The 12,084-nt window shown below is 42.7% G+C and overlaps 1 protein-coding gene and 1 pseudogene across 2 annotated transcripts in view; one reads left to right on the forward strand and one right to left on the reverse strand.

Moving 5' to 3' along the window:
* Positions 1-56: 56 nt before the first annotated feature.
* LOC126497383 (quinone oxidoreductase-like protein 2) overlaps positions 57-12,084 on the reverse strand; it is a 36,749-nt gene continuing 24,721 nt past the window's right edge. For both annotated transcript variants that reach the window (XM_050135375.1, XM_050135374.1), the window contains one exon: positions 57-1,711. In XM_050135375.1, the coding sequence (XP_049991332.1) occupies positions 1,687-1,711 (25 nt within the window). In that variant the 3' untranslated portion in view covers positions 57-1,686. The remainder of the gene's footprint in view (positions 1,712-12,084) is intronic.
* Positions 10,801-11,548, forward strand: LOC126497384 (40S ribosomal protein S6-like; annotated as a pseudogene).

Below are 12,084 nucleotides of genomic sequence, written 5' to 3' on the forward strand. Positions count from 1 at the left end.
ATGGTCACCACTATCGTGCATTTCCGTAGATTTTGGTTCATTTTCGCAACCTGAAACTCCTCAGGCCTTAAGTAACTTCCTAATTCCCCCTGAAAGGGGGGTCAGGTTTACCAGGATCTATTTCAAGAGGGCTCCTGATGACCACCTACTTTATGTCTTGTTGAATTTGACAGTCCCAATGTATGCACAGTTATACAATACATATGCATTATGATGTATATTATATATGTGCTATATATATATATATATAAATATACTAGTACGCATATGTACACATTCACCTGTTAAGAGGTATTTGGGTTGTTTTCAGGGCAACATATTCTTAATATAATCCCGCAGTTTAAGACTCTAGATAAGTTAAATGGTAGAAGGTATAGGAAGCCAATAGGGGATTCAGACATGATACTCTCAAGAACTTGTATCTCAAGAACTTGTAACTTGTCTGGAAAGAAGAGAAAGTGGAAGGAACCAGCATTCACTAACAGATTACTATTGCTATGTGCTTTACCCAATTACCTCATGTACTGGCTGGCACAGAAACTCTGAAAGATATTGTGACAGTCAATTTGCAGCAGTGGTTCTCGGCCTTCCTAATGCTGCAACACTTTAATACACTTCCTCATGGTGTGGTGACCCCCAACTAGAAAATTATTTTCTTTCCTACTTCATGACTATAAATTTACTGCTGTAATGAATCATAATGTAAATATCTGACATGCAGAATAGCTGATACATGACCCCTATGAAAGGGTCAGTCAACCCCCAGGGGGTCACAACCCACAGGTTGAGAACCACTGGTTTACAGCAAGAAAAGCAAAATGCCAATCACTTGAGTCACCATCCTACAGCAGGGAGGGTGGGATTCAAACCCACATCTTAGATTCAGAAGCCTGTATTCCTTCCACTATACATGTGTCCCCGTGATTCAAGGGGAGTGGCAAATCCGAGAGCAACATTCCTGAGAATGCAGGCAAATGGAAAAGGCCAGGCCTGCAGATCAGAAAGGCCTTAGAGGTGGAGGAGAGGAAAGCACAGGAACGGAGCACAGGGCAGGGATCAGCAGAGGCACACTTGGGCACTGGGGGATTGTGGAGATGATTCTGGAAGAGTGGGAAGGGACAAGTGAGTCACAATGCAGTGTCTGCTCAAGGAGTCTGAGTTCCACAGTGTAGAAAATGCTGAGACACTGAGACGAGACACAGTCAGAGCTGATTCAGGGAGACCCCATGGCGACAATGTGAAACACAGTTAAAGATGGAATGGGAGAGTTTAGCCATAGGAGAGGCCAATCAGAGAGAAGACATAATCAGAATAGAAAAGGAGGTGTGGAGGCCCAGGGACAACTGGGGGGAGGGGAGGGAGACAACAGACTTGGTGGCTGAAACACTGATTTAGGTGAGCATACCTCCCGCCCGGCTTTCCTGAGACATGTTCACCTTGTAGAATTACTAATCATACCTTTTGCTCTCAGAAAGAACAGAGTTTGGGCAAGAACCTCTGTGATCACGCAGATTATGAGCAACAAGAAAGCAGAGACAAAGGGAACTGTCACCAAGATGTGGCACCTGGGTCAGTCAGGAAGACAGTGGTCTTTACAATGCAGGGGGAGATCAGATCCTGAGTCTGCTGCCTGGGTGAGGATTTACTTCAGGGACAGGAGCACCTTGCCTGTGGATCTGCGTTGTATCACATGAAGGAAGGCCTCGTTGACCTGAAAGGAACAGAATGCAGTCAGACTTACGCATATTTCAGCGAATATCCGTCAGACGGCCAATTATTAAAATATTACTATTGAAATAATATCAGAGTATTAAGCTGTATATCTATGAACTTTATACAATTATGCAACACTAAGTCACCACAAATGCAAAGGAATACAATAATATTTAAGAATAACCGATCCACAGAACTCCTCCCCATCTAAGCTTATGATTTTCAGTGTTATCAGATACATAAGTGCCAGCAGGCAGAAAGTTTCACTGGCAAGTCCTTATTCTACTGGAAGAAGAATCAATACTTTAATTTCTAAAAATATTGTTGTTTTATTAAAAGTAACCAGTTCCTCTATAACTAAAATTATGACATATCACAAATCCTATTTTCAGAAATACAAGGTTATAAGGCAAAGTATAAGCAGTCATAGTAATGAAAGCAATGCGATACCGGCAGGAAACGGATGGATGGAATGGAATAAAGGCCCCAAACAGAACCACACTGAGTCAACTGGTCTTTAACAGGAGTAAAGCAACTCAATGGAGCAAACAGAATGCTTTCAACAGACAGTCCTGAGGAAGCTGGAGACCCACATTTAGAAACCAAAAGTGACATAGGCATTCACAAAAATTACCTCAAGCCAGCTCATAAATCTAAATGTAAAATGCAAACTATAACACTGGAAACAATCTAGTTCAGTTTGGATTTCACAGTGGATTTTTGGATACAGCACCAAAAGCACCATCCATGAGGGAATTATTAATAAATAAACTTCATTAAAATTAAGAATGCTGAGGCTGGCAAGATGACCCCACAGGTAAGGGTCCTTATGCAAGCCTGGTGACGTGGGTTTGATCCCCAGGACCCACATAAAAGTAGAGAGAATGGACTCCACAAAGTTGTCCTCTGACCTCCACATGTCCACTGTGATACAGGCACCCACACACTTAAAAATAATAACTTTTTCAGTTAAAGTATGTGGGACCACAGAGAGAGTTCAGTCAATAAAGCATGTGAACCTGAGTTAGACTCCCTGATCCCACATAAAAAGTTTCATGTGTTCCTGTGACCCCAGCTAGGGAGGCAGAGACAGGAAGATCCCAGCACTCACTGGCAATCAGTCTAGCCACATCAGTGAGCTCCATGTTCCAGTGAGACTCTGTCTAAAAAGCCAAGGTAGAGAGTGACATAAGAAGTCACCTGGCATCCACCTCTTATCTCCACATGCATGCACATACATGTGCATACACCTACATATATGCATGCACATAAACACAAAAAAGAAAGTTGAAAAGATAAGGCATACAAAGCCTTGAAGAAAATCATTGCAAAACACGTACCTAACAAAGGGGATAGAGAGATACATGGATAGATAGATAGATAGATAGATAGATAGATAGATAGATAGATAGATAGATAGACAGACAGACAGACAGACATTAGAGAGAGAAAAATGCTTAATGCTCAGTAATAAGGAAACACCCAAATAAAAAATGAACTAAAGGTCTGAACAGACATCTTATCAAAGAAGCACCCAGGAATCAAATAAGCACAGAAGAAGACACTCAGTAGACAGAGTAAAACAGTGGAGACCCACTAGACACCTATGAGGACAGCTAAGAGCCGTGGCACTGGTACCAACAGTGGTGAGAAAGCAGAGCAGTGGGATCTCTCCCTCGCTTTGGTGAGCACACAAGGTGACAGAGTCTGTGGAAGGCAGTGTGACAGTTCCCCACCTGTCTAAACATGCACTTGCTCTACAACCCAGCAACCACATTCTTGAGTCTTCACTCACATAAACCGGAAGCTATGTCAAAATGAAAACACATACATGAAAGTCATTAACAACCTCATCCACAGCTGGGCAAACCTAAGAGCAAGTGCCCTTCAATAGGCAATTGGATAAGCAAACTGGTACATTCATGCAATGAAGTATCATTCAGTGGCAAAAAAAAAAAAAAAGAAAATGAACCGAGTTGGGTGTGGTGGTGCACAACGTTAACCTCAGCACTTGGAAGGGGAATTTCCAAGATCAAGGCCAGCCTGATCTATGGAGTGAGTTCCAACACCGGGGCTACATAGCAAGATAAAACAAAAACAGTAACAACAACAACCAAAAAAAAAAAAAACTGTCTCAAAAAAGAAAGAAAAGAAACTAGAAGAAAATGAACTAGCAAGCCACAGAAAGTCATGGAAGAGCATCAAGTGAACACTGCTAATGAAAGAAGAACAGCCAGAAGATGATGCCAACCACATGGCATTCTGAAAAGACCAACAGAAACACCAGAAAGGTCAGTGACTGCCAAAGATACGGTGTAAGGGGCTGAGTATGAAGATGTAGAGCCTGGAGGATGGTTTAGGGAAGCCATTCTGTGGGCTATGTAATGGTGCTTACATAATAGCAAAGCTCACAGAGCTGTACCACACAGAGGGAGATTTGATGCACACTCCCCACCGTGATTAACACTCTTCATATGCAGGCGTCGGCTCACCGGTTGTAACAAACACGCCACGCCAGTGCAAGGTGCTGAGTAAGGCAGGCACTTCTGACTGTAGAAGAGGGAGCATTAGAACTATATACCTCCTCTCCAATTTTTCCGTATATGTAAACCTACTTTAAAAGTAGTCTATGATAAATGATGAGTACAAAGAATGAAATTAAAAAGCAAAGAGTGGAATGAACAAAACTGTCAACGATTTACAGACAGTATAATAATCTACATAGGAAAATGAACCAAAGCAACAAAAATAAGAAAAGGCATTCAAGAAGGAAAATAAAAAAGAACTTATAAAAACTGCTGACTGATCAGGTAGTGGTGACGCACACCTTTAATCCCAGCACTCAGGAAGCAGAGAGGCAGGTGATCTCTGTGAGTTTGAGGCCAGCCTGGTCTACAAAGCGAGTTCCTGGACAGCCAAGGCTACAAAGAAACCCTGTCTCAAAGAAATCAAAAACAAAAACAAACCTATTGACTGTCTCTACATTGAAAATATCAATGAGTAAGTGTAACAGAAGTAAAATATTGTTCTCAAAAGTAACAAAAATAGTAATATTTGTGAAAAACATAAAGAATATCTCATAAGATCTTATGGAAAATACTTTAAGCTCTACTAAAATACAAGAAAGATCTAAGCAAATGGCTATTCAGTCCTACTTACAGATAAGACAACAAATATGAAAAGGAAGAACAGAGGTGTAAAGTTACTGTTCTATACATTAAAACATACTTCAGAGCTATACACACAAGAGCTGTATGATGCTAGTACATGAGCAAATATTTGAACCATGAAAGGAGAAAACAGAGAGCAGGTCTGTGTATCCTGAAACCTGAAGAAGGATGAAAGTAGCATCCCGAATCATGGAAAAAGACTGACAAAGCTGAAAAAACTTGCTTGCTACAAAGAGGAAGATAAAAATTAGTTAGCAATGCAAAGGTAACCAAATATAGTCAGTCATTAAGGTACATAACACCATAAGTGTGCAGACTCAATACTGTGTCTACAGTCACATGCTCACAGACTCAATACTGTGTCTACAGTCCCAACTGTTCTGGAGGCTACAGCAGGGAGATGGTGTGAGCACAACTGTTCAGGGCTAGCCTGGGCAACACTGCAAGCCCCTATCTCAATGGTTCTCAACCTTCCTAATGCTGTAACCTTTAATATAGTTCCTCACACGTGGTAATGCCCAACCATAAAATTATTCCATTGCTACTTCATAACTGTAATTTTGCTACTGCTATGAATTGTAATGTAAATCCCTGACCTGACATGCAGGATATTTGATATGGGGCCCCTGTGAGATGGCTGTTTGACCCCCCAAGGGGTTGCGACCCACAGATTGAGAATTGCTGCCCTATCTCAACAACTGAAACCTATAAAATTAATAAACAAGAAAACCATTTTAACCCTGGGATAATGAAGGACTCTGAAATAACCACTACCACAAAACAAAATATTGATGTTGGAGAAGCTTAGATGTTAGCCATAGACAGACTGGGAGACTTTTGCAATCTAACTGCTCAAAGACTAGTTCAAGAACTACAACTATCTGCAGTCTTGAAACCTGCCTGCATGTTTATAGAAGCCCAACCTAATCGTAAAAGATCCCCCAGTGTGGTGGTTTGCATGGGAAATACTGGCAAATACTGGAATACTCGGTCCCCAACTGGTGTCAATGCTTGGGAAAGTTATGGAACCTTTTGAGGTGGTGCCTTGCTGGAGGAGAGGGGGCTCGCCCTGCTTGCAGCTCACTCTCTGGTTTTTGTTGGCTGTTAAAGATGTGCTCTCTTAGCTTCCTGTTCCAGCCATCGGCTACCATGCCCCCGCCCCCATCATCATGGATGCTCCCACAGGCACCGTAAGCTAAAATAAACTCTCTCTGCCGTAAGTCCCTTTTGGTCGTGGTGTTTTAGCCCAGCAACATAAAGGTAACTAATACACTAGATGACTTACAACACATCAAAGTTGAGAAGCACAGATCACACAAAGAACTGTACACAGTGTGGGGGGATGGGGGGGCAAATAGAAAACTCAAAAGAGACTAAATACAATTCAAACAACTAGAATACCTCCTAAATACAGAAAGAAAGTGGGGTTTTGTGTACGTGTTTGTGAAGTGTTTCTCCTAGGGGGAGGGAGCACAGAGTAAAGGACTGAGTGACCTTCACTGTATGAAATACACCACGGAGCTACATCCCTAGCCCAGCCAGCTGGTAAATATATACAGAAAGATGCTTAAATTCATTAAAGTCAGGAAACTCCCTTTAAAATACAAGACACCTCTTTCTGCCTTATTATTTGGTTAAATACCAGAAAGATGGACATTGCCATATAGCAACAAAACGACAAGTAAACAAGAGCTCTCACACATTGCTGGTAGCGACAAAAACCTGGCTGGGCCCTTCTCCAGAGTGGACTGGCAATCAGAACGAGTATGTGTATTACCACAACCCAACAGTCCTGCTCCTAGCAAAACTTAAGAGCTTAGACCTAAGAGACTGTTTATTATGGTAACACTTCAGTGCCATGAAATCAACCCCGAGGTTTATCATGAGCGCATTTGCAAACCATGGTGGGTGCATGCCATGTACCACTGCCCGGTTCTGGGAGGCAATGGAGTAAGCACAGAAACAGCAGCACCCGGTCTTCACACAGCACGGTGTCTGAAGGTGAGAAGCAGGCCCAGATCAGAAGCACACCACCAGTTATGCAATTTAAATTTAACGTAAAATATCTGGGATGTCAAATAAAGAAATGCATGTAATTAATTTAAAAAAACACACACAAATATGTTCATGCGCTTCACAAGGAAATACAAACCCACAGAAATGCATCAAACATGCTGCAGAGATGTGCTTGGAAGGAAGAAAAGAGTGAGGACGGACAGTGGGGGTGACAGTCAATGGCATAAGAAAAGGCAAGCATTTACAAGTATACAAACACAACAGCAAAGGCTGGCCTTGCATAGCCCATGTATTTGTTAACACGTGTTAAGAAGAGATTGCTGGTTAACCAACCCTTTCCATTTGAGATTGTCCCAAAGAAAGCACACACAAAATAAAGAGCTTGGAAATAAGCATAGAAGCCGGGCGGTGGTGGCGCACACCTTTAATCCCAGCACTCGGGAGGCAGAGGCAGGCGGATCTCTGTGAGTTCGAGGCCAGCCTGGTCTACAAGAGCTAGTTCCAGGACAGGAACCAAAAGCTACGGAGAAACCCTGTCTCGAAAAATAAAAAAAAAAAAAAAAAGCAGAGAAATCAATCAATCATGACACTCTCTGTGCAGCATGAAATCTATTTTCAAAAAACATCTGCATTGCAGGGCTCTGCGCCTTAGGAGACCTTTCCACAGTGCAAACAGACTCACTGGGAGGAGGTGGATGATGTCTAAGACAGATGTTAGGAACACTCATGCCCGTCGCTGTCTTCAGGTGACTCACCGCTGCTCGACTCTCCCTGTCAGATAGGAACTGTTCATTCCCCCAAGGTTTGTCCCAGCCTCACAATAGGAAATGCTGAGAAAATAGGTATTGTTTGAGAGTGGTGCTTCATCTCCCAGCCTCCTGGTGATGAGGACTCCTCTGCAAATGAATGCTAACGTGAAAGGGAGCTATGACTGCCAGTGCTCAGTCTTGTTTCTACCCAGTTTCACTTTAACCGTTTTGCATATAAACCTTTTGCAAAAATGAATCCCATATTTACCTGGCTTGCAAAGAGGTAAGACTATGTGGAAAGCTTAATCCCATTTATCTGACTGTATTTTAGATGTCCCATCAGCTTTCCAGGCCCAGCTGCCACTTCTGTTATTACTGTAATTGCTTCTAAAAGCAACTCAACCCTGTCTGCTTGTTCCCAGTGGTGTCCATTCAGGACTGGGAAATAGAGAAAAAAATAGAGTCTGGGGCCCAAAGTTAAGTGAAGGCAATAAAGATCTGAGTGACAGCCTGCGAGGCAAAATGCAAAGCTTCCAACGCATCCTTTGAGAGCTGCTAACAGGGGTCTGAGGACACTGCCCTGCATCCTACACGCTATACAGACAGGGAGCCACAAGGCACTAGAGCCGACACAAGCTGTACCCAGCACACTTGTTTTCTGCCCTGAGGGGGCTGAAGCCATAATTAAATGCGTCTGGTGAGACACGCAACCTGGAATTTGAGGAAGGGAAGGATAATACTTTTGTTTTAAGGTGAAGGTTCTGCTTTTGGAATTTGTAATTAGCTCATCAAGTAGGAATAATCAGAGTACTTACAGTCCCCAAATACATCATGCTGATTCATGCCTCCCATTAGAACTTGGCTCTTCCCTATCAGCACTCTGCCCAGGCTTTCCAACTGAAAAATAAACTCAAGGGCAGGACTAAGTCCCACATTTTTATGGACTGTCATACAGAATGTTCTCAGTGAATGATGAACGAAACAGGTCCATGAATAAATGAGTGAATGTACCTGAGACTGAGTGGGCTTTTCTATTAAAAGGCACTGCTGAATTACATTCGTCATGTCCTTATTCTGATACAGAATGCTCTGAACCCTCTTTTTAAAGTCAGTCAATGATGGAGGGACAGCTCAGTGGAAGGGGGCTTTTCCTAGCATGTGAGAAGTCCCAGGTTCAAGTCCCACAGTATCACACACACACACAAGTCAATCATTCCATTTCCTCAGAAAAAAGATGCAGAGATGCAGACAGCATAAAAACTCATGAAAAGTACCCAAGATCTCTGCTCATTAGGGGAATATAAGTTATACTCATAAGAAGGTAACTTTATACATCTACTAAAGTGGCTAAAATTAAACAACTAATAATATTAAGTGCCAACAGATACAAAACCACTCCAACTCTCAGGCATTATTGGTAGGGAATGCAAAATGGTTCAGCCACTCTGAAAAACAGTTGACAGTTGGCTTAAAAGTTAAATACAGTTTTAGAAACTAGGTAGAAGCAAAATCCCAAAATGTTAACTCAGACAGCCTAACTTCCAATCCACATAGCTACCCTGGTTTCTGGTCCAGAGTGCCCTGCTCATAGGAAGCCTATTTGCCATGGGCTGTCATAGGAATGGCATAAGGCGGTGCTGTCTTCAAACCCCATGGGATGTGGAGGCTGAGTCAGAACTGTTTCTGAGTGACGGAGACAAAGTGAAGAGCTCCTGGGGTTGCCAGCCTGCCCTTTTCTTACTGCCATCAACAGCCTCTCCTTTGCATAGGTTTCCTTTAAACAAACCATTTAGAAGCAACTGAAATCAAGTCTTGGCCCTCCCTCATTCTTCCTAATAACATTATTTAGGTACTATAGGAGATGAGGGGAAATAGTAAAGCCATTTAAGTATCTCTATAATTTTTAACATTAAATGTACATTTAGCATATATCCTAGAAATCTTGAGCCTAAAATAAAGTCATATTTCTACAAAAAAAAAAAGCACATGGATATTAGTCAAACCAGAAAACAATCACATGCCTTTGATAGGCAACTGGATAAACAAGCTGTGCTAGATCCATTTTCCATCCAGCGAAACACCACCCAGCCTCATTATAATAAAGTTTCCATTTAAAAACAGAAAACAATACCACTTCACAAAAAAAAGGGAATAAATTACTGATGCATTCAGCAGCCTGTATTAACTTCTGAAGACATATGAAAAGTTAAAGCATCCAAATTCCTGGGGCTGAAGAGATGGCTCAGCAGTTAAGAGCACTGGCTGCTCTTCCAGATGGTGTGGGTTCAGTGCCCAGCACCCACATATGACACCCCACAACCATCTGTGACTCTAGTCACAGGGGATCCGACACCTTCTTCTAGCCTCTGTGGGCACCAGATGATACACAGACATACATGCAGTTAAAACACCCATGCACATAAAACATAAATAAATTTAAAAGTAAAAGTAAATACATAAATCAACAAAAAAAGCGCCAAAATCAAAAGCTATGAACTATATAAATCCATTTATATGGTATTCTGGAAAAACCCAAATTATAGGGAGAAAAAACAGATTAATGATTGCTAGGAGCTATGGGATAGAAACGGAAGATAGACTCAAAGGGGCATAAGGAAACCTAAGATGATGGAAATAGGCTATATCTTGATTTTTTTGGGGGGTTGATTATATACTGTATTTGTTCATCAAACTCAGAGAGCTGTCTGGGTACAGTGACATGCACCTATAATCCCAGCTGCTAGGGAGACTGTGGCAGGAATGTCTCTTCAACTTAAGAGTTCAACGTTACACTGGCTGAGAAGTTATTGGCATTGTATTGCTGCTGGGAGAGGAAAGTCATTTTCTTCAGTGGAGTGGCACGGGGTATATTGTCTGCACTAAAAGGTAAGCCCCACTTTCAAGACAAGTCAGCCAAGTGACTTACTGATAGACTAGACTTAATGGGTTTTAAAGGATCAGGGGGTAGAGAATATGAATGATACGATGTTGGGTGGGTGAGAAGGTGGGGGAAGATCTGGGAGGAGCTGGAAAGGGGGATGAATATAATCAAAGTATAACTATGAAATTCTCAAAGAATAAATAAGAACATTATTAAGAAAAAAGAAAATGTTCCTTCCTGTGGCACCTTCTAGGCAGCTAACTGTGTCAAGATGAAGCTGAACATCTCTTTCCCAGGCACCAGCTGTCAGAAACTCATTGAAATGGACAATGAACGCAAACTTCCTACTTTCTATGAGAAGCAGGGCCACAGAAGCAGCTGCTGGTGCTCTAGGTGAAGAGGGGAAGGCAGGTTATGTGTCCAAATCCATGATGGGAATGGCAGACAAGGTGTTCCCGGAAGGCAAGGTGTCTTGACCCATGACTGGTGAGCAAGGGGCATCAGAGTGTGCCTGCCGATGAGCAAGGGGCATTCTTGTGACAGACCAAAGAGAACCGGAGAGAGGAAGCACAAGTCTGCTTAGGGGCACATTGTGGGTGCCAAGCTGAGTGTTCTCAACTTGGTTATTGTAAAAAGGGGAGAGAAGGATATTCCTGGACAGACAGAAGAAACTACTGTGCCTTGGGGGTTGGGGCCAAAAAGAGCTAGCAGAATGCAAAAGCTTTTCAGTCTCTCTATGTCTACCAATATGTTGTCGGAAAGCCCTGAAACAAAGAAGGTGAGAAGCCCGGAACCAAAACCCCCAAGATTCAGCATCCTGTTACTCCCCGTATCCTGCAACACAAGTGCTCTAAGAAACAACATGCTAAGAAAAACGAGGAGGAGGCTACAGAATGTGCTAAACTTTTAGCCAAGCGAATGAAAGAAGCCAAAGAAAAATTCCAGGAACAGATTGCCAAGAGACGTAGGCTGTCCTTGCTGAGAGCTTCTACTTATAATCTGAGTCCAGTCAAAAATAAGTCTTTAAGGGTAACAAACAAATGAACAAACCACACACACACTAGTGTTTTCACTGAGGGTTGCAATTCCAGGGCAACAAGGGTAAGAGAAACTGAGTCAAAGGAGAATGGAAACAGCATGGTGGTGTGTTACAGATCCTCAACTGATTGTCTCTTCCAAGGTACACAGAGCGCCTGCTCATATGGGACCTCTCTGGAGAAGCCATGTGTGTAAAACAGTCAGTGGGACGAAAATAAAGCAATTTACCTCCTGTCTTCCCTTCCTCAAAGCTTGCCCAATACAGTACACTCTCACTGCTTCACCCAGCCCTCATGCTGTTCCTAGGAAGAGAGGCTCCTGTGAGTCCATTAGCTCAAGCCTCTGCTCCACGGATGCAGCTCCAGCCTGAGGAGCCCAGGGAGGCCTTGGCACTAAGATCCGCCTCATACTGGGGAACAAGAGATTGTCAGTGGAGTGAGGAGAAGCATCCTAGGATAGCCATCTAGGCTGCAGGACTGCAGGCCCACTGGAAGAGCATCCCCAGAGAAATGTGACA

This window comes from Alexandromys fortis, unplaced genomic scaffold (assembly GCF_014885135.2).
Source record: "Alexandromys fortis isolate MF-2015 unplaced genomic scaffold, M_Fortis_MF-2015_v1.1 scaffold_21, whole genome shotgun sequence".
In the NCBI taxonomy this organism is placed as follows: domain Eukaryota; kingdom Metazoa; phylum Chordata; class Mammalia; order Rodentia; family Cricetidae; genus Alexandromys; species Alexandromys fortis.